Source organism: Sus scrofa, chromosome 4 (assembly GCF_000003025.6).
Source record: "Sus scrofa isolate TJ Tabasco breed Duroc chromosome 4, Sscrofa11.1, whole genome shotgun sequence".
Taxonomy (NCBI): domain Eukaryota; kingdom Metazoa; phylum Chordata; class Mammalia; order Artiodactyla; family Suidae; genus Sus; species Sus scrofa.
Window position 1 is genome coordinate 1,111,586 of NC_010446.5, and position 22,072 is coordinate 1,133,657.

At 68.1% G+C, this 22,072-nt stretch overlaps 1 protein-coding gene across 1 annotated transcript; it reads right to left on the reverse strand.

The window, feature by feature from the left end:
* RHPN1 (rhophilin Rho GTPase binding protein 1) lies at window positions 11,513-21,445 on the reverse strand. The gene is made up of 15 exons (XM_013993565.2): window positions 21,191-21,445; window positions 18,886-19,001; window positions 17,790-17,918; window positions 17,493-17,574; window positions 16,872-16,949; window positions 16,415-16,539; window positions 16,162-16,328; window positions 15,762-15,955; window positions 15,294-15,450; window positions 15,104-15,217; window positions 14,588-14,782; window positions 14,128-14,204; window positions 13,819-13,965; window positions 13,568-13,726; window positions 11,513-13,288 (listed from the first exon to the last, which is right to left on the reverse strand). The coding sequence occupies exons 1-15, from the start codon at window positions 21,269-21,271 to the stop codon at window positions 13,130-13,132; spliced, it is 1,980 nt and encodes a 659-aa protein (XP_013849019.1). The 5' UTR covers window positions 21,272-21,445; the 3' UTR covers window positions 11,513-13,129.

The following is a 22,072-nucleotide window of genomic DNA, read 5'->3' on the forward strand; positions in this document are numbered from 1 at the left end:
CCGCTGCGGCCTCCCCTCCCCCGTGCAGCCTCCATCAAGCTCCCCTCCACCTACCGGGTCTGCCCTGCCCCGCCCAGCACTCGACCTGCCGCCTTGGAAGCCTCGGGACACGCCCCACGACGTGGCCAAGGCTGGAGGACGCGTCACGGGGTGGAAGACGCCAGCCGCAGGCGGACCGAGCCAGGCCCGAGACACAGGGAGGAGGAGGGCGGCTGGCGGCTGCACCAGGGGATCAGGGACTTGGTGTTCAAGGGGGCAGAGCCTGGGTCTGGGGAGGCGAGGTCCTGGAGCTGGAAGGTGGCGAAGGCTGCCCAGCATGTAAATGCGCCTAAAGCCACTGACCTGAGCGCAGGAGGAGGGCGCACGGCAGGTTTTAACGCAAAGTAGCAAGAAGCGCTCCCACGTCCCATGTCCCAAGGACCCACCGTCCCTCCTGGCTCCCGTTCGTGGACGGGGTGTGGGCGCATGACTGCCTCGCAACCCCTTCTGTCCCCAGGCTAGGCCCTGCGTAAGGACTGTCCTTGGAGGGGTGGCAGCAGCTGAGGGGCCTGGGGGTGCAGGTGGGGATGGGGTGGGGGTTCCAGGCCAGGAGGGGACTGGGGCTCCCCAAGGCAGGCCGTCCTCGGGCTCAGACTGGGGACCAGCACTGCGACTGCAGGAAACAGAGCTGGGGGGCGTTTTTCTTACGGACTCTGGTTAGTGCGGGGTGATCAGAAGCAGGCCAGCTCTCAGGCTGGGCCCCGGCCCGCCCCTGGCCTGCCCCCCACCCATCCCCTCGACAGCCTGGAGGCAGGCCTGAGCCCCGACGGGCCCACTCCTTACCGGATCCCCACGTTGCCCACACGCTCGCTCTACAGGGTAGGTGGGGGATCCTTGGGCCTGGGCAGGGGACCTTGGCAGGGGCACTTGAGATGGACCGTGAGGAGCTGTTCGTCTGGGGCATCCCAGAGGTGGCGGCCACCGGCCCTGAGAGCGGGAGGCGAGGGCTGCTGAGCCGGCAGTGCGGGCGGTGCCCGGCGGGGAGGTGGCGGGCTGCGCGCCCGGAGAGGATTTAGAGCCGGGCTCGCTCGGCCATCGATCCTCCCCGGTGTCTCTTCCGAGGTGTATAAAACTGCTTGTTCTCCGAGTTAGAAAAACGGCCACGGTCCGGGATAATTGATTGGTTTTCCTCTTTAGGAATTTTCATAAACACCAGTTCCAAGAACAGGTAAATTCTGGTCCCCAGGCCACGTCAGACGTGGGGGCAGCTGACAGGCCCCACACAAACTCCCTCCAGGGCAGAGAGCAGGGGCCGCCCTGCACGTGGCGGGGTCACCCACGGCGAGGAGCGTGGTGGCGGAGGCTGGGCCTGCCCGGGGCTCCCAGTCAAACCCCAGCAAACTGCTCTGAGCAGGCCCACGGGTGAGTGTCCGGGACCCCAACCCTGCCCAAATGCTGCGTGACACTGGACAGGTCTCTGAACTTCTCTGGGCACTAAAACAGGAACGTACACACAGCCCCTCGAACCCGAGTGGCTGTGTCAGGGTTCCAGGACACTTCCCAACAACCCCTTAAACCCACATGGTGGCAGAGCCACCTCCTGACTGCTGCTCTGTTCCACAGTCCTCCTCTGGGGTCCCGCGAACGGGCCCTCCTACCCCACCACTGCCCTCCACCCTTCCCACACCAGGCTGTTTCAGGCCTCTTAGTCAGCCTGGAGAGCTCCTACTTGCTCCTCAAAATCCTTTGTAAGTGCCCCTCCCAGGCAGCGCTGTACCTCCCTTTTGTAATTCCAGCCTGGCGCTTGTGCACAGGAATATGGGATCCTGGTCCCCTGCCTGTGCCCTGGCCCAGCCCCTCGGGGTGGGGTGCTGGCCGAATGGACAGCGGTGGGCAGGCCCTTGGAGGGTCAGTGAACCAGCCCCAAGAGGGTTGACTTGTTAGCTTCTTTATCATATGCTCCCTCTTCGACTGAGTGATGTGCCACGTATGTTGTGAAACACACAGACGCAGACACTCCAGCAACAGCTGCGCCCGGGTTTCAAGCTCTCACTCCCCCCGCCACGCCTCTGCTTTGGGGACGTGGGAACTGTCACCGGGCAGAACTTGATCAGCGACATTCGGCCTTGGAGCCGAACTGGGGCTTCTGCATCTGGAACCCCCACACACCCTGGCAAACTCCTGGGACGTGCCTGGGGGGCCAGGTCAGGGGAGGGGAGGAGCGAGGCCGGGGTGGGGGGCAGGTGAATAAGAACCAGTGAAAGTGAGAATGGGGGTGCAGGGCTGGGCCATGGTCCTGACGGTCGAGGGGCCTTGGCCGCAGACCCGGTTGCCCACTCCCCACAGCCCTGCTGCCCTGGCCGGGACCCACTCCTCACTGGCCGCCTGCCCGGCCAGGGCCGCCTGTGGGCGGGCAGGACGTGGTGGGCGTGCTGGGGGGGAGCTCAGGCCCCTTTTCTTAGGATCAGTGAAGGGGTGGCGGGCCCTCTGACCAGACGGGGTCCTGGCCTCCTGCCATCAGGGCCACTTGGCTTCTTCAGGGACAGCCTTGTGCTGGGGAGCTCCCCCTCCATGGCCCCCACCACCTGCGACAGTTTGCCTCCTAAAAGCCCTCCACACTGGGAGTGGTCTGGCCGAGGAATCCCTCCCAGGGCCTCCCCCCCCAACCCTGGTGGGATTCTAAGGTCTTACCAGGCTCTTCGACTCAACAGACAATGCCTCAGAGGTTAGAGGTCAGCTGTCCAAAGCCCTGCCGGGGCTGGGAGTGAGGCCCAACAGAGGCCCCGGGCAGCTTCAGGGGCCCACCCTGCTGGGCCTTGGGGGCCACCAGGGAGCCAGGAGTGGGGAAAGGGAGAGGCTCAGAGGCCTCCTGCCGACTGCCCTCCTGCCCACCTCACTCTCAGGGCCGTGCCCCTGAGGTGGCTGCAGGGCCCCGCCGTCATCCTGCCGGGGGTCCCTGGGGGGCTGAGGACAGCTCCGGACAGGATGATCCGCTATCGACAGGCCAGCCTGCTCAGCAGATCCGTCCCAGGCTCAGGATGTCGGAACGTGCCTGGCCATTGATCTGACGGAGGACGGCCTGGCTGGGCCCTGGGGGAGGAGGGGGCGGGCACAGAGGCGGAGACGCACACCCCTCCTCGTGCCCACCCTGCTCTGCTTGGTCCACCCTGAGGGCCGGGGCAGCCTCCGTGGTCCTGGGGGCAGAGCTGAAGTCTGGCCGTTGGTGAGGAGCTGGAGTCTCTCTGGCCCTGACGGGGACTCAGGACACTCCCGGGGCACTGTCTTTCCTTGCTGGGCAGGTGACCCTGGCCTGGGCAAAGTAGGAACTCAGCTGTGACCTCTGAACCCTAGTAAGCACGTGCCAGCTGTTTCGAGGGGCCCGTTGACTGGGGCCTGGCTCCCTCCCGGGTTGGCTGGTCCTGGGCACCCCAACCCACCAAGGTGGGAGAAGGTGCAGACCCGGAGAAGAGACAGGTGCCCCGAAGGGGAGTGGGGTGCTTGGCGCCAGGGCCGCAGGGATGAGAGGCAGCACCTGTACCTGGAGAAGCAGAGACAGCACCTGAGACTGGTAGGGGAAGGGCAGGGGGAGCAGAGACCCCGGCTGAGCCCAGAGACGAAGGGGAGCGACAGAGACACCAGGACAGGAAGGGCGGGGCTGGGACCTGGCTCCCCTACCCGGCGGAGGCCGGACCAGGCTCGGGCCACCTTGGGCTGCCCTCGTGGTCTGATTCAGGTCTGGCACGCGCTGTCCTTGAATTGATCGCTCGAAGCCGGTTCGCTTGGTGGGGCCTGGGAGCTTCTGGAGCCAGGCAGCCAGGCCTCCTGGGAAACCGCAGACAGGGCCTCGGCCCCCTGCCCGCACCTACCCTCCCTTCCTGAGCTGCACCGCTAATGAATTGGGATTTGATCTGCAAGACCACAGCCCGCCGCCGCGAGGCGGTCTGGCTCCGGCTGGGGGGGGGGGAGTGAGGGGCCAGCGGGCTGCGGAGCCCGTGCTGCCCACCCTCCCACACGCTGGTGGCCTCTGGGCTGTGGCTCCCCACAGCCACGCAGGTGGGGGGGACCCTGGAGTGTACCCCCTCCCAGCACCAGGGCTCCCTGTGGGCCATCCCCACCAGCCCCAGGGGCCAGTGAGTGGGCACAGGGCCTGAGGGGCTCCTCCAGGCTCTGTCCTGCCCCGGGACCGGCCCCCGCACCATTCTCCACCTGCACCCTTAGGCCCCATGCCCAGGCCAGCCCCTCCTCTCCCCCAAACCCAGTCCTTGGCTGGGCCCCCACTCTGCCCCCCACCCCCACCTCCTCCCTCACCCCACAGCCCTCCGCTTCCCTGCCCGGCCTCCAGCAGCCCACCCGTGCCTTGGGCGGGGACGGGACCAAGCCCCTCTGGGCAGCCAGTCCTGGCCTGGCAGGACCCCGGGGCACGAGACAAGCATGCACGAAAGAAGGAGCAAGTGAGGAGAGCAGAGCCCCAGGAGGACACGGGAGGGTGGCAGCTCGGAGTCCCGGCTCCAGGAGAGACTGTAAAACCGGACGAGGGGCACAAGGGGCAGATGGGGGAGGCCACGTGGCCGTCACCACAGAAGGTCGGGCAGGGGTCCCAAGGAGCAGGACCCAGGTGAGGAGCCACCCCCTGGGCCCTGGGCTTTCCTGGGGGTCCTGCCTCCCTGAGCGCAGGCCCCAGGGAGCCCCTCCAGGGAGGTGGTGACAAAGCGACAGGAGGGTCAGAGGGAGGGGGCGGCGGACGAGTGCAGCCGTCAGAGCAGCGATTTTAAGGCAGGATCCAGGAGAGAGGGAGAAAGATCTGCCGGTTTAACGGGAAATGAATCCCTCCTGCCTCCCAGCCCAGCGCAGGCACCACGTTGGGCAGGGGGCCTGGGACAGCCCACCTCGGGCTGCCCTCCTCCTCTAGGGCCGCAGGAGGCTCCTTGGCAGCGCCCGTGTCTGGGGTCAGTCAGGACCTGCCTGCTGTTCCCGACCCCTGCGGCCTCCACGGAGCGACAGAGCACCGAGGCCTCCTGTCCACCCCACACGCACGGGAGGAGGGTCAGGCCTGCCGCCTGCTTCTGCAGGGAGCCAGCTCCCCAGAGAGCCCCCCACACCCTCTTCCAGGGCCCGGCACCCCCTGGCAGCAACCCTGACCCTCGTGGCCTCATGCCGCTGATCAACCCGGCCGTCACCACAGCCAGCCTTCTGCCCGTGTGGCCAGTGGTGTGGACGCCAGCAGCAGCAGCAGCAGCAGCAGCAGCGTCGCCCAAACTGCTGCCCTCTACTGGGGTCTTGGGGCCCCCGTCTGTGTTGGGGGCATAGCAGCTGACTCAGCTGGACTCGCTGGGGCCACCGAGCGGCTCCCGGGCAGGACGCCTGGGGGGTGGAGGTGGCAGGTGTCATTCTCAGAAGTAAGCTCGGGGGTGGGGGGTAATGAATGGGGGTGGGCTGCAGTATTTAACAGTCGCTATTGGATTGTGTGGCTCGGCCTGTAACCGGCGCATTATGAAGCCTAATGGATTTTTGAGGCCAGATTGATTTTTCATTAATTTGGTAAAAATCTTTTTCCTCTCCCCTATAATTCTGTCTTAAAACGCTCCCCCTGACAGCTCGATAAGTCACTCTTGTCTTAATGCATGTCTGGCTCACCCGTCCAGGGGCGGAGGGGGCGGGGAGCGTGGAGCCCGGGGGGCCTGCCCATCATCGCAGGTAAGTACTGCAATATGCACGGGCCCTCGCCCGGCCAGGGCCTCGGCTGGCCGCAGGCAGGACCTCCACAGGCCCCAGCCCCCCGACAGAGACGACATGCGGGGACACTGAGGCAGGAGCCGCACCCCCAGGAGGGCTGTCCCGCTAAGGCCCTCCTCCTGGTCATGGCAAGGCGACACGGGGCTGACCCCCGAGGGGCTGACCTGCCCAGGCCTTTGGTCCCTCCTCAGGGACCCTCCCACGCTGCCCCGAGAGGGCCTACCCCAGCCTGGCCTCCTGCCCACCTCATCCTCCAGAGAGACCTCGGGGCCAGAGGGGCCTGCGGCTCCAGCCACCAACCCTCAGCGGCTGACCGGGCTGACCCGGGGGCGGGGAGGGAGCTGACCTTTTCCTCCTCTCGCCCTCTGCTCTCCAGCACAGTGCCCCCTGCTCCCCCAACACTGCCCTCCTAGCCTTCTCTCACGGGGTCTCCAGGCTGCCGGACACCCTCTTCCAGGGCCTCAGGTGACCCTCCAGGCCCCTCCCACACCCCTCCCCCTCCAGCCGCAGACTGTGCCTACTGGCAGCCCAAGTCCAGGGTCTACCTTGAGCTGAACCACCCAAACCTGCTGGCCCTCCTGGAGTCACCCAGTCCCACCACACCTGGCCCAGGCACCCCCAGGGGCCCCATGGCTCTGCTTCTGGTCCTCAGAGTCAGGCCACCGGGGGCCCTCTGGGAGTGGGGTGGGATGGGGTGGGGTGCCTGGGAGTGGGGAGCAGCTCCATGGTTGTGCCCTCCCCAGGAAGGGGCCGGGCTTTCGAAATGAGGCCCTTCCCCCACAGTCCCACCTGGGGCACCCTGGCCCTGCCTGGCTCCATCCTGCCTCTTTGCCAAGCTGCCTCCTGCCCTCCTTCTAGGGTCTCCTCACCACCCTGTCCCTGGAGGGACCAACCTGAAACTGGGCAGCGGCATGAGGCCCCCTGTGCTCTGTCCCTGCCCTGAGATGCCTCTCTCGGCCCCTAGATGGTCTGGCTTGACCTCTCAGTGCCCAGACCGCTGAACGCGGTCTGCTGGCTCTCCAGAGAGGATCCTAGGCTAGCTCTAGCCGCTGCTGCCATCACCCCAGCGTCGAGCCCCAACCCCATCCTCTGTCCAGAAGAAGGGACGATGGTGAAGGGGGCCCTGGCCCGAGGCTCGTAAAGCTAGTGTGTCGTGGCACTTGGAGGGCTTAAGATCAAATTGGTGCTGACACTGATGGGGTGGTGGAGCTGCTGGTCCGGTGGCGCCCTGCAGAACTGGGGAGACGTGGATGCCGGCGATGGTGCTGACGGCCATGGGCATGGGGCGGAGGTGGAGGGGCTGCTGCGGGCTGGGAGCCGCCACGGGGCCGATGAAGACGAGCTGTCCCTGTCTGTCCGCTGCCCGGAGCAAGGGGGCCGTGGAGCCGGGGCCAGAGGGGCTGTCTCGGCGGGGGCGGGGCAGGGCCGTGGGACCCGGCCCTCTGCTCGCCGCAGGCCCACGCCTGGGAGTGGGTCCGGCCGTGAGGAGGGGCCTTCCTGCCGACCCCGCCCTCCTGGCCCGGGCGTCCTCCCCGCTCCTGTGCGCGCGCACGCGTGGCCCCGGGAGCCTGACCCCGGTGGGTCGGCGGGGCCTGGGCGGGTGCGCCTGTGTGCGCGCGAGCACGCGGTGGCTGCGCGGCCCCCAAAGGGGCTGAGTCAAGGATCCACGTCCCAGAGGAGGGAGCCGCTGGGCCCGGGCCCCTCCCAGACGCCGCCCGTGCAGCCGGGCTCTGAGCTCACAGGTAGGAAAGCGGAGACCCAGCCACCATCTCCGGGGGCTGGGCGCAGGGCCCTCTCCGGGTCCCCGGGCTCAGCCCCTTCCCAGCGGGGCCCTGGGCTTCAGCTGGGCAGTTCTGCCCGGCCTTCCGCGCCCTGTCGGAGCGCCCACCTGCCCTTCTTCCCACTCGGCCTGCCTCGACGCCGCTCAGCGGCCGCAGGTGAGCCCCCGCGGCAGCCCCACCTGGCCCGCGAGCCAGGTGCCACTGAGAGCACAGGTGGAGGAGGGCAGGCTGGGCCGGGAGGGAGGGGAGGAGGGCCGCCGTGGGGGGTGCTCACGAGCAGCGGGGGTCTGGACCCGGGTACAGCTGGTGCGGCAGGGCTGGGGCCAGCGGTGCATCGGGCGCGAGGCACAGGTCGGGTCAGGGGTGAGTGCCGCGTGTGCTTTGGTCCCTGAGAACTTAGGCAGGTCGCTGCCCTCTCTGCTCCTCACCTGTCCCTGCTGGGGTGTGAGCCGAGGGACCCTCTGTCTCAGGAGACTGGCTGGGCAGAGATGCTGGCCGGGACTCTGCTGAGGGGTTTCAGGAGCCCCCACGGAAGAGGTGGCTGCAGAGAGGGGAGGGGGTCCCGGGGGCCTGACGGTGGCTCTCCTTTCGCACACACCCGGGGGCAGGGGGCCACAGAGGGCAGAGCTGCAGGTTTGCTCCCAGAGGCGGGGCCAGGCCCTCACCCCTCATGCGGGGAAATGGAGAGTCATGGCGCCGGTGGGGGTTTAATGTGCTCTAAACCCGCGCACTACCCGTTCCCTGCCCTGGGCCGCCCTCACCCTGCCGGGACAGCAGCATCGAGTGGGCACCTCCGGGGTGGGCCCCCAGCCTTGTCCCCACCTTTAACCTTCACCCAGTGGCCTCAGGGGCGGCTAAAGCTCACATCCACCCTGGAGAGCCCCTGCATCCCCCGCCTCTGGCTGCGGGTGGCCTCCGGGCACCCCCCACACACACTGGCCATCACCCCGCTCCCTGCTCTTCGGGGTCTGGAGCCGGCTGAGCCTCCCCCTGAGCCCAGCCCCACCGCGACCTGGCGGCCTCCTCCCAGGCCCCAGTCCAGCTCCTCCACTGCCCGAGCGCCTCACCGACCACTGACCCTGACCTGGGCCGTCTCCACTCCGCTCTCGAGAACGGTCCCTGTCGAGCCTTCCAGGCACTCGGGTCCATCTCCTCCCAGGCGAGGACCCACGTGCTCAAGGGCCAACCGGCAAAGCTCAGCAGGTGCTGCAGGCTGTGTAAGGGACAGGGAGGTCCGGGCAGCCCTCCCGGCCTCAGACCCCCAGCCCGCCCAGCAGGGGCTTGTCAGACTGCCCCGCGGAGGCGAGCGACCCCACAGGCCTGGGCAGAGGCCTCCCTCTTCCCCTGGGCGGAGCCCACGGGGGCAGTGCTCAGGACCCTGTCTGGGGGGGTGGCGAGCTTCCTTGAAGGCCAGCCACCTGGGGAGCAGCTACACCAGGCTCTGGGCCCATTCTCCGAGGCCGAGGGCGGCGGGGCAGGGGGCGGAGGTGTGGCTGCTGGACGGCCCGAGAGGCCCACGTTCCGGCCACTGTGGCCAAAAGTGCCCAGGCTCTTGCTCCAGGGGCTGGGGGAGGGCCGGGGGTCCTCGTGGCAGCCGGGGTGGGTCCGCCCTGACCCGACACCTGAGGCCCTGTCGGGTCGGGTCCATCCTACAGAAGGACAGACCGAGTCCCAGAAACACAGGGACTTGGGTGGAGTGGGCTTCCTGTGAACGGGGGCGTTTACCACAGAAACGTGTCCTCTCAGAGCACTCGAAGCCAAAAGTCTGCGATCGAATTGTCGGCAGGGCAGTGCCCCCTCCAGAGGCTCGAGGGGGACCTTGCTCGTCCCTTCTAACTTCCGGGGGCCCCTGGCCTGGGGTGGGCTCTGCTCTCCTCCCCTGCCTCTTACTGGGAGCCGTGTCAGTGGACCCAGGGCCCGTCCAGGTTGTCAGGATGCTCTCATCCCAGGACCCTGAGCTCCATGACTCCGGCTGCGTCCTCTTCCAAACAGAGGCACGTTCACAAGTTCTGGGGTGTATTTTGCGGGCTGCCTTGAGCCCTCCGCGGTCAGGCAGCAGCTCCAGCTTTTCCAGTCAAAGCTCTGGCTCGGGATCCTCGGCCTCTGGGGCTCAGGATGCTCTGAACCCCAGCTCTCCTCTCATGTGCCCCCCCCGCCCCCAGAGCTCGGGTGGGAACTGCTGCTCCTCTCACTCTGCGCCTTCCACACCCCCACTTCTGGGTCCCCAGGGCCCTGGGAGCACCCTGGATGGCCCCCAGTGGCTGTGCGGCTTTGGGCGTCTTGCCACGTCAGACTGCTGCCTCCTGTGGGCTCAGCCCAGGGGCCAGTGTCCAGTGGGTGGCAGTGGGGACCACCAGGAGGGTGACCACGGTTAGTGGGGTTCCAGCTAGGGGGTGGCTTTGATCCAGGCCCCTGGTTTTGGAGGCTCCTGGGCGGGGGTTGCGAGGGTGGGGGTGGGGCAGGCGCCCAGGGCGCACTGAATGGTGGGGGGCATGGGCAAAGCCAGGAGGGTCCGCAGCCCGCGGCCCTGGCGCCTGCTCCGCCCGGGCCCCCTCCCCTGATGGCTGCGCCCGGCCCCCACCCGGCCCCCCTCCTCCGCCTTGGGGCTCCCTTCCGCCTGCTCCTCTCCTCACATCAATCTGTGCCGGGCTCGCTGCTGACCCAAGCGAAACGGAGTTTGCCTTTTCCCCTCTCGGCAGTTTTCTGTTGGCAAAGCAAAATGATCACAGCGCGCGCTCACCCCGAACTCCCTGCCCCCCCCCGGAAAACGAGACGAGGCCCCTTGGGCTGGTCGCGGCCCACTCCCTGGGGCAGGGGCACAGGTGCCTTCTGGGGACACGTGTGTCCTCCAGTCAGCGCCCAGGCGCTCAGCCCACGCTCTCCCGGCCTCCGAGGCACCAGGGAGGGGGCAGTCTTGGCAGCTCCTGGGCCTGACCCTCCCTCCCCGGGGGCACGTGGGTGGGACTCTCGCACAGGGAGGTGCGTCTTCCCAGGTATTCATGGGGCGGGGGGATGAGCTAGCGCAGTCCCTGTCCATCCGTGACGGTGACAACGGTGATGTGTGGACCAGAAAGCGAGGAACCAAAGCCGTGACCCAAGGTGTGGCCCTAGGGCGGGGTGCACAGGCTGTGGGCAGAGTGCGGCTGCGGCGCCCGTGGGGACAGGCTGGCGGGGGACCAGCATGGATGGGCCAGGCGGACACACGGCTCCTCAGGCGCACATACCCACGAGCCAGCCCATGAGGCAGAGGGCGCAGCCCTGTCCCAGCCCAGGCCAGGCCCCCAGCAGATGCCCCTCAGCCGCCTGCTTCACTCCTGGGCCGGGCTGGGCACTGACATGACCCCGAGCCACCCTCTGCAAAGCAGGTGTGTGTGTGGCAGGGCTCATGCCTGGGCGCCAGGAAGGCCACTCAGGCCACTCTTGTTCTGAGTCCTGGCCCCAAGGGAGGTGCAGCATTGTCCCTAGGGTGGGGGACAGGCTGCGACTGACCACTGGGGTCCTGCCAGGCTCCATGGTTGTGACCTCATCCCCGAGGCCTCCCGGAGCCAGCTTAGAACTCCGCCAGCTGCCAGTTCAGCTGTCGGGGGCACTAGGGAGAGGCCAGGAAGGTTGGACAGGCCGGTCCATCCTCGGGTGCGAGGTGTGGGTGGACAGTCCCCCCCCTCCAGGGACAGCTGCCTCAGGCGAGCAGAGGCCACGGCTGGCCCCGTGGGACACAGGTCGGTCTGCTTCTCACTCAGCACCCACGTCCCACCTGGAAAGGGGGTCCACTGCTTCCTGGGGAGCTGGGGCTCCCCTTGACGCCCGGCCCCGGGAGGCGAGCAGGCAGGCAGGCAGGCTGTCCACATCGGGAAGGCGGTGCGTGGCCTTGGGGAACGGGCCCTCCCCGCAGACGGGGCAGGAGCAGGTGGCAGCCCTCACGCCCCGGGGTCCACATCAGCTGCAGGGGGCGGGGAAGTTGCCGAGTCGTCCTGGACAGGACCTGCCAGCCCTGTCGTCCCTGATTAGCGGGTAATGGCTTCCTTGACGCACAGGTTTATTAATCAAATTAATACGTGGCGAGGTGACCTTGGCCGGTTCTGCTGAGAGGGGCATTCTCCCAGGAGGGGCGGGGGCGGGGGACGCACCTGGATGCCCTGTCCCCGGGCTCAGGCAGGAGGAGCGCGCGTTCCCTCCTCACCGCACTCGCCCACCCCTCACACACTCAGCCCCACTCGCTGCTCCCCCAGCTGTGCCAACGTTCAGGGAGGTGGTGATGGCCGGGCTGCTCCAGCCTGGGGGCCCCGTGGAGGGGCGAGGATGGTGCCTGCAGAGGCGGGGGGCGGGCTGCGCCTGGGTCTGCAGAGAGGGGTCCCTGCTCTCTTGGGTCTGCTGCCTGCCCCTTCCCAAAACGGTGCTGCCCGAAGACCCTGCCTCCTGTAGCCGCTTGAGCGGGCAGTGCCTGCCCCCTGGTGGCTGCCAGGAACCCCCCCACCCCACCCCAACCTGGTGAGGGCACCCCCTCCCACCTCACCCCTCCCTTTGGGGCCAACTCTGAGTCTCACGTCTGTGGGATCTGGGGCAAAGTGCCCCTCTGCCACCGCCAGTGTGCAGGCCTGGGGGACACCGAGGGCTCAATCCGAAGAGTCCAGTTTGGTGCCAGAGGGGCAGCTGAGGGGGCCGGGGTGGGCCGGGGCCCCTCCTCTCTGCTGGGCTTGGGTGCAGGAGCATGAGCCGGCCTCACAGACACCAGCCTGTGGGCTGGAGCAGCAGCCTCATGTGCCCAGGCTGGGATGCAGGGTGAGGCGGGGCAGAGCCAGGCCTGATGAGGAGTGGGGGCTGGGCCCAGCCGGGCAGACGGGCGGGTGCAGGGCTGGGTCCCATCTACACCCTCCACCAGGTAAAGGAGGGGTGTCAGGGCCACGAGGCAGGAAGAACATGAGCAAGGATGGCTCCCCGTCCTGCACAGAGCGAGAGTGAACACAGTGCCTTGGTGGCACGCGGCCTTGGCTGGGACTCCACCCAGAGAGGAGGTGGTGCTGTGGGTGCCCCAGACTGCTGTGGGGAGGCAGGAAGGGAGCTGAGGCTGCCCCAGCCTGAGGGGTGCCCAGGAGTCCCTGTGGGCCAAACAGGCACTGGGCTCCGGGCAGACCCAACTCTGTGGGCGGGCGTGGACGGGGAACGGCAGGTTGGGGGGCGGGGGAGAGCTCAGCTGAGGCCTCAGGGGCCCAGTGTGGGTGCGGGTGGGCTGCAGGCACCAGCTGCCAACTCGTGGCCCCTGCCTGCCCGGCTCTGGGGTCGGCTCCTTCCGGGTCCAAGAGGAGTAGCTAGACACCCATCCCCGGAAGCTGCCCTCCTCCAGAGGGCACTCGGGGCACATGTGGACAGGGCAGCCAGGAGGCGGCCTCCTGGCCCCTGGGCGGCTGTGATGTTTCCCACGAGGGGCTGTGGCACCAGCCCCAGCACTGGGCTCAGATACACCTCATCTGACACTGTCTTGAATGGGCACCCCGGGCACTGGGTGGGCAGCGAACTGGCCCGAAGGTCTTCTGAGGTGGGGGAAGGCACGAGCCGGGTCCTCCGTCCCAGGCAGGCAGAGCCCGGCCCCTCACTCCACCCTGGGCGCCCTGGAGGGTGAGGGCAGGGGCAGCTCGGGGCTAGGGGGCTGCAGACAACCGTCTTCCTGGCTTGCGTCTCCCGGCCTTGCGGCCCCAGCCAAGGAGGGGCCTGGGGCTGGCTCGTGTGGGCACTGGTGTCTCCCAGCCACACTCCTTCTGGCTCCTCAGAAGCCCCCCGAGGGCCGGCCGGTGGTCCCCCTGTGCTCGGGACAGAGACGGGCACTGGTCAGTAGCCCTGGCCTGGTTTGCCTGTAGCTAGCCTGGTGCATGGGACAAGGGACGAGGGGGCGACACGTTGGGGGCAGCCATGCTGAGGGGACAGGGCTCTGGCAGCAGCGCCTCTGCCGGAGCCTCCAGCAGGGTGGGGCTGGTGGCGGGCAGGGGGCCCCGTCGGGCAGGAAGTGTCCTCCTGGCCTCTGGGACTTCTGGAGGCAGGCCCAGGAGGTAGGGACCCCCTCCCAGGCCCCTGGGGCTCACCGGGCCAGGCTCAGCACTGGGCAGCAGCGTCGCCACCTGCAGGCTCACGCCCTCGTCGCCCACACTCTTCAGCTGGGCCACCACCTCCGCGTGCTTCCACCACCGGCACGGCTGCCCGTTCACAGACACGATGTAGCCACCCTCCTTCAGGCCGGCTGCCTGCAGGGCCACGGGAGGGTTCCAGGGGCCCCGCCTCGCCTCTGGCTGGTCCCACCCGCCCACCTCGGCCCATCGGCCTGCGGGGCCCTTACCGCAGCCCGGCCCCCGGGAACAACCGCCGCGATGAGAACGGGCGAGTCTCCCCGCAGCGTGAAGCCGAAGCCCTCCTCTCCTCGGGCCACATGGATGGGCCCCGCTAGCCGCCAGCGGTTCTTGACTGAGAACACGGACAGGGGCCCCTGCGGGGGTCAGCGGTCAGAGGCCTGGCTGGGCTGCCGCACCTGGAGGAGCCCTGGCCTGGAGCCCCGGGCCCCCGCCCTGCATCCGGGGCAGAAACCCTGGGGGGTGAGGCCACCACGGAGGGCAGAGCCAGGGTCGGGGGTGCCTGGGAGGGTGCTCACCAGCCGGTGGAAGATGTCAGCCACCTTCACCTGGGAGACGCTGGGGGCTCTGCCCTCCGGCCTCTGCTGCGTCTTGGCTGAGGGCGAAGGGCAGGGCTCAGCCCAAGGCTCACGGCTCCAGAGCCCTGAGACGTGGTCGGGGCCCCTCGGCCAGAGCACAGTGGGTGACCCCAGCGCGGCCCGTGCACCTTGGACCCCTTGCGGACCCGCGGGGCCCGGCTGCGCCCCTGCCAATCAGGAGCCCCAGGGGAGGCCTGGGTGTTTCTGCGCCGCCCCGCCTGGGGGGGCAGGAACCAGGTGTGGGGAGGGGGAGGGGTGGAGGGGGCCAGGGAGCGAGCCGCCGCCGGGGCGGGCTTCTCCCAGCTGCCCTGCTCCTTTGAGGGCTGCAGCTCCAGCTCCGTGGGGACTGGGAGGTAATTGGCCGCAACACCCGCCCCCCCCCAGGGGCCTGGCCACTCACGCCGGATGTCAGGGGCCTCGGTGGCCTCGAAGAAGTCGTCCTCGAGGTCGAGCTCCGAGTACTTGGCCAGTGAGCGCTGCAGCGCCTGGGCCAGCACGACCTGCAGCAGGTCCACCCTGCGCAGCGCCCGGCACACGGCGTGCAGCCGCAGTGCCTCCTCCTGGCCCAGGATGGCCCGCTTCAGGTGGGCCTTGCCTGCACAGGACCGAGCCGCCACACGCTGCCCGCCTGGCCCTTCCAGGCCGGGCCCCTGCCGCCCCCACCCCCAGATGCAGCCAGAGGAGGGCAGGTGAGGGCTTCTGGCTCATCCTGAGGGCCCCCCCGACAGGACCAGGAGGAGCTGCCTCCCACGTTGCCCCCGCCAGCCCAGAACACCACCCTCACCCAGGGCATCACCCACCAGGCAAAGGGTATCCAGGTCGGCTGGAGACCCCGTGGGAATGAAGGATGGAGTGGGTCATTTCTCCCCCGTCCCTGGGGCCCCCGCGCCCCACCCTCCTCTGGTGGCCGCCTCACCCAGCTTCCTGCGCTCCTCCCACTCCTGGGGCAGGGCGGGGGCCCTGGGCTCAGACGGGGCTGGGGGCCCGAGGAAGACCTGCTCCAGGGCTGGGAGCTCCACCTCGGCCGCCGCTGGGGGTCAGAGAGGGCGGTGAGCCACGGGTGCCCAGAGCCTGCGGGCACTGGGCACGCGGGGCAGGGCACTCACGGGGGCCGTCGCACAGGGCCAGGGCCGCCTGGTAGTGGGCCAGGGCCCGGAAGTACTCGGCCTTCACAAGCACCAGGGTGGTCCAGGAGAAGGGCACGTAGTCCCGGACGGGGGGCTGGACCATGGTCTGGTGCACCAGCCGGTACTCGGCCGCCACCTGCTGGCACACACGGGACAGTGGGGCCTCCCGTGAGCAGCAGCCGCCCGCCCCGCCGCCCACCCGAGTCCCAGCAGCTGCCCTGCCCCACGCCCCGTGCCGAGCTGAGTGCCTGACCCCAGTGTGGCCCCAGAAGCAGGGACTCAGGACCCTGGGGGCCTGACCAGCCCCACAGAGCCCAGGACAACAGCTGGCTTTGGGAGCCCCCTGGGCCCCTCAGCTCCAGCCAGCACCCCTGACCCAGGCCTGCTGCCCATTGAGCAACTGCAGCTGGCGGCCCGTTTTCCCGGGATGCGGGCTCCCCACCTCACCTGGGCGGCCTCCTGAGCCAGGTGCAGCTGGGCCAGGCAGGTGTGGGGGGCCGCGGGGGGCTGCAGCGAGAGGCCCTCGAAGACGCACTCCTGGGCCTGAGCCGTCATGAGCTGCTCCAGCACCAAGAGCGACCCAGGGCTCATGTCCGGGCTGGGCGCGTGGGAGAAGTTCTCCCGCAGGAGGCTGAAGACCCCTGCGGGGGGGAGGGGGCTCGCAGCGGCGCAGCAGGGCTGCCCCAGCGCAGGCTGGAGGAGCGCCCTCTGCGCCCCTCCGTGTGCTGAGCCTCTCAGGCTGGGGCGCCCTCCTCCCCGCCCCCACACCCCGGCCACAGAGACGTGGCTCTGCCACAAGCGCCTGGAAGCAGGGAACAGCTGTGGGCCAGGGTCTGGGCGCCCTCACCAGCAGCCCTCCGAAAGGCCTCCACGGCGCGGCTGGTGCCCTGCGGGCTGGAGCGGTCCTGGCGGGCGCCCATCTGGGTGTGGAGGGCGCCGATGTTGAAAAGCACACTGCCCTTCTCGAAGGCCAGGGCCCGCTGCTGGGCTGGAACCCCGGTCAGTGAGTCGTACCTGCAGGGTTGGGTCAGGCTGGGCAGAGTTCACGGCAGCGGGGAGTCCCGGGCGTGGCCCAGGGCGCCCACCCACCCTGCCCCTACCAGTGGAAGAGCGGCCCGAGGTTCCTGGCAGGGGTGGCGAAGCGAGCCTCCAGGAAGCAGAGCTGGTGGTAGTAGGCCGTGAGCAGTTCCAGACCCGCCTCGCTCCGGCTGGGGGTCCGCGTCGCCTGCCGGGAAGAAGTCGCCTGGGTCCCACCAGCCCAGCCCAGCCCAGCCTGGAACCCCCTGGATGCACAGCCCCACGGGAACACCCCGGCGTCTTGGGGTGAACATGGCCACACCTGCCTGCCCTGGGGCTGCTGGGGACCACATATGCCACCCCAGGGGACAGTATAGGGCCCTGGGGCAAGAGGCTCCGGCAGGGTCCCCGAGGGGGACCGGACCGAGCAGCCAGAGGACAGAACTTCCCGGTGTTCGAGGAGCTGCCCTGGGTGGGGACTGAGCCTCACCGTCCTGCCTTGATGGATCTTTCACCTGTGGCTGGGAGGACCCCACCCACCTGCCGTAGGTCCTCCAGCTCCCTGACTTCGGCCTCATAGGAGGCGCTGTCCTCTCCGAAGTGCTCTGAGATCAGCTCCTGGTTCGGAGGGACAGGTGCCACACTGCCCGGTGTCTCCCAGACCAACGCGGGGCAGGGGGGCCCCGGAGGAGGGCTGAGGCTGGGGTGCACAATGATGGGGCTGCCCCCCCCCGCCCCAAGACCCAGCGATGTTCCTACTGGAATGTCCTCATCAACCCCCTCCCCCTGACAGGCCAGGACACTGAGTCCAAGGGCCAAGGTGGCCTCCCCCTGGGCCTAGTGGGCAAGCTGCCTGGGGCGGCCTGGCTCCTGAGCCCCCACTAGGACCCTGCAACGAGTTGGGTTTCTCAGCACGGGCTGACTGGAGGGGGTGGCCTCCTGCCAGCAGGACTCTCAGAGCGAGACAGGGACCCTGTAGCTGACACCCTTCCCAGGGTGCAGAGCCCACTGGATCTGAACCCCTGCAGCCTGGGGGGCCTGGCAGCTCCGGGTCAGACCCTTCTTCCTTCCGGGCCTCAGAGTCTCCGAGGGCTCAATGAGCAGGCTGGACCGGGAGGCCTGCGAGACCCCCAGACCCCGGAGCTCAAGGCCAGTACCCACCTTCAGGGGTGTGGCCCAGTCCAGCTGTTTGGTCTCCTTCAGCCCCAGGGGGATCATGGGGACAGCGATCCCGTCACTGGAACTAGAAGGACAGAACTCAGGCTCCAAGGTGGACCTGCTGGCCCAGGGGCCAGCGTCCCCGGCTACTGCTCCTGCTACAGGTGCCACACCTCTCCTGATTCTGGTACACACGCACCCCCTCGTGCTGTGCTGGATCACGTCCCCCCAAACGTGCGTCGTGGTCGGTTGGGGTTAGGCGTAGGGTCCATCCTCCATCCGACGAGCACGCACACTCACCTCTCAGGCTGCTCGGCATCGGCGTTGCCATCGAGCCCCTCCAGCTCCTCCTTCAGCAGCTGCAGGCTGGAGTTGACGTAGCTCAGCTCCAGGGCCACGGTCTCTCTGACCTGGGCATTGCTGGTGGCCCTGGGGGCAGCCAGGCTCAGGTGAAGCCCCAGCTCTGCAGATGGACCCCTGCGCCAGCCTGGGCGCCAGAGCCCACTCCCAGAGTGACGAGCCAGCGGGCTCAGACCCTTAGGGGGACAGCAGCGGGGTCCGGGGTCCAGGACTCACCAGATGACCTCACCCTTCTCTGAAACCCCCTGTGGTTCCCGCGGATTCCTGTCCACACGTGCGTGTCATGACACTGGCCCGAGCACATCGCATCAGAGGCAGGACTCCCAGGGCATGAGTGGCCTCTGCCACCTCCCTCCCCAGGACGCAGCACACAGCTGCCCCCCACAGCAATGGAAGCCAACTTCCCTGGAGGGGTGGGGGTCAGACCCTCTCTGTGGCTGCCCGAGGGGCGGGGGGGGGGTCCCTAGGAAGGCGGGGCTGCTAAGGAAAAGGAGGGCCCCCCAGAGCCCTGTCCTGGAGCTGGCTCTGTGCTCACTGGCTGTGGCTTGAGCAGGCCTGGGCCTCGGGCCATCACCTGTAGCCCAGGCATGTGTGAAGAGCTGGGCACACATGCTGCCATGCACCTCCCCAGTCGGAAGGACTGTTTCCCGGGTCCTCAGCCTTGGGACGCCTGTCACCTGCCGCTAAAAAGTGCCCCAGCTGGTCACCATGTGCATTGGAGTCTCCCACACCGCGTGGGGTGTGGATACCTGCTCCAGCCCAGCATGGCACTCTGCCGGCACTGAGCTCACCCCTGCCAGTGAGGCCCCCCAAGGTGGGAGCTGGCTGCCCCAGCCCCTAGTGGGAGAGCCAGCCCTGCCTCCTGGGAAGCCACAGTCACGGACTCACATGTGGACCGAGAACAGGCAGCCACCGGGGTCACTGCCCTGCCTCCTTTACGCAGGGTGGGCCTGGCTCGCAGGGGCCTCTGGGAACGCGGCACCGCTCTCCTGTGGGGCAGGGGTGGCAGCTGGTACCCCAGGCAGCCAGCACGCACCTGTACAGGTTCTCGGCCCCTGTCCGCATCCGTAGCTCTTTGTTGATCTGCTGGTGGATCCGGGCCCTGCGGCTCTGCAGGGGGTCCCGCTGCATCTGCGCCAGCTGATCACAGCCCTGCAGAGAGGCCGCAGTCATGGGGGCCGGGCCTGGAAGGACGGGGCCCCAGGAAGAAGTTGGGCACATCTGCTGGGGCTCTGGGACTCAGCAGCCCAGCCTGGAGCCCCCACCAGGAGACAGCCGACCGCCCGCCCAGCACACGTCCTCCAGCACTTGCGAATTCCTGGCGTGACCCCCACGACCCATCTCGCCCTCGCAGTTACTCCAGGCCACACGTGTTTAGGTGGGGGGGTGACAGCCAAGGTGCTCACGAAGAGCGATCTTTCAGAGGAAGCGTGCCCTGTGGTCACACACACACACACACACACGGCCGTTTCAGACCCCGTGGGGACTCCAGCCTGTCCCGGCCCCACGCGGGGGGCACTCTAAACAAGGCTCCTGGTGCACGGCCACCTTGGACAACAGCCCAACATCTCCAGACACCAGCATTCTCCGGAGAGGTCAGTCAAGGAGGACTTCCTACAGGAGGAGGCATTCTTCTGGGACTTGAAAGACAGAAGGCTTCCAAGCGGTCCTAGGTGTTGAGGAGAGAACCTGCACCCCACTGACCAACGGGATAGAGAGCAATCAGCCAGGAGGACTCCCCCTCTGGAGCCCCGGGCAGGCCCTCATCTGGAGGTGGACGAGGGCTGGTGTCCCGATGGCACCAAGAAGGGACAAGACAACACAGCCTCCCCCTCCCCGCTCCGCCCTGCTGGCTGGCTGTCTTCCCACAGGCCCTTCTCTGTGGTGCCTCCTGTGCCCACTCCGGGCTCAGGAGGGATGAGCCCAGGGTGTGAGCAGTCACCCCCTGCCAGGAGGCCTGAGACTCAGAGGCAGGGGCAGGCCCCGCCGAAGCCACACCCCTCTCCCTCCCAAGGTCCCACTGCAGAGCTCCAGCAGGTTCTCAGGGCTGTGGAGGACAGCATGGCCATCCGCCTGGGGAGCAGGGCCGCACTCGACACAGTTCATTTGGTCTCCTGTGTCAAGGACTCCTGGAGAGAAGTGTTGGAGGCCGGAGACCGCGGGGTCTCCAGGGAGCTCTGCGGCCAGCACCCCTCAAAGCCTTGCCACCCTAACTCTCCCTGCTGGCAGCAGGCTGGTTGTGTAACCTGGGCGGGCTGAGAGCCACTCTCACAAGTGGTAAAGGGATCTGCCAGCTCGCCCACTTATGGCAGAACCCCCACCTCTGATAAGGCAGCGACCCCAACACACCCTCACTGCTGTGGCCCCGACGGGTGAGGGTCTAGTGGATCCCCCAGAATCCCCAGGAGAAAAATGCCATGGGCAGTGGCCAGAGCTGGCAAAGTGTGGGGATAGCTATGCCAGCACGGGTCTAGGAACAAACCTGCAGGACGGTGGGCAGGGCCAGGCCGCATGCCCCCACCAGGCAGGTGGCATGGGACTGAAACCCCTCGTGGATATGGATGCCCAAAGCCTGGAATAAGCACTGGGGCAGCCTCACGGTGACCCCCAGGGGAGAACCGGGCTCCGGGCTGCAGAGTGAGACAGCCAGGGTGCCTCCTCTTTCCCGAACACAGACTCCAAAGGTCTCCAACCCCCCCAACCCCCCCAGCGATCAGACTTCAGAAGGAGGCAGAGGTGCGGGTGAGGAGAGACAAACACCCAGATGGGAAGTCCTCCAGCCACTTCCTATACCCAGGAAGCTTCAGCCGCCTGTCTCTAGGCCTTTCATCAAGAGATGAGTGCCCCGGGGCAAAGTTGAATGGCCCTAGGGAAGAGAGCAAAGCTAGGAAACGAGTGCCAGGCACGAGGAGCAAACATGAGGGCCACGGGCTGCAACGGACCCAAGCCCAATCGCTGCCACAGAAGCGGTTCCTGGAGCATTGGAGAAAACCACAAGCTGGGCTGGCGCTCCCACCGGTTTCTGGTAAGCGCAGGGCGGAGGTGGGGGTGTGTGTCCCCAAACAGGAGGGAGAGAGAGGAGCACAGGCAGCCAGCCAGCCAACCCGGCTCTGGCTCCGCATGGAGCCCTGGGTTCCCCAGCAGTAAGACCACCTTGCCTCTAGGGGCGAGTGAGATTCTCGGGGACCGGGTGGGTCCGCCCCCGCCCCCGACACTAGCGGTGCGCTCAGACGGGAAAAGCCAGCGTGGGCTCCACAGCCCCGCCGGTGGCAGACAGCCACAGGAGCCGGCTGGGTCTGGGACCCCTCCTCCCGGCGCCCCCTGCCCCCGGGCGCGCCCACCTTGCGGGAGCTGCCAGCCGCCTGCAGCTGAGTGCTCTCCTCGCCAGCGGCCTGGCCATCTGGCCTCTCCTCGGGGACCATCGCCGCCCGCTGCTCGGGCCACGCCCACCTGGAAGCCGATCCCGGCGCAGGGACCCCCGGCGCGCGGGATCCCGCACTGTACTCTTCTCCCGGTGGCCGCCAGGCCGGGTGGAGAGGCGGGGCGCTAGCCGCCGGGCGTGCGAAACTTGTCCAATCGGCGGCGGCAGCGACTCTGACAGACGGAAGCTTCGGCCAACCAGAGCCCGAGGGAGGTGGCTTCGCGGCCAGACCCCGCCCGCCTGCGCCCGAGGAGCCCGGAGGCGGGGGGTGGAGGGGGATGCGGTCGCCCCTGGCAACCGCCGGCGGCGGAAAAGGGAAAAACAAGGCGCGGCGCAGGGCCCTGGGCAACGCGGGTTTCACCCGCCCAGCGGCGGGGCCTCGGGGCGCCGCTCGTAAAGATTCGCCAAGGGGTGGTTAACAGTTTTGCTGGAACAAGCGCCCGTGCAGGTCTCGATGTCCGCTTTTCTCTCTGCGTCGGGACCCAGGCTTCGGCCTGGCCACAGTGCTAACAGCGGTCGGCGCTCCATTGCCATGCCTCTAGATCCTGCTTCCAGAACCTGCCCCTGGAACCCGCCTCTGGAGCCCACCCTTCAGAACGTCCAAAACCCACCCCAAGAACCTGCTGCAGAACTCGCCAGTACAATCTGCTTCCCGAATCATCTTACTTTCACAGCCCGCTTCTAGAACTGACTTGCCTCCGGGACCAGCCTGCCTGCAGAGCTGGCCTGCTTCCAGAATTGGACTCTTTCCGTGCCCTGCTCTCCTGGTGGGTTTGCCCCAGCGTCCGGGTCCTTTCCTGAC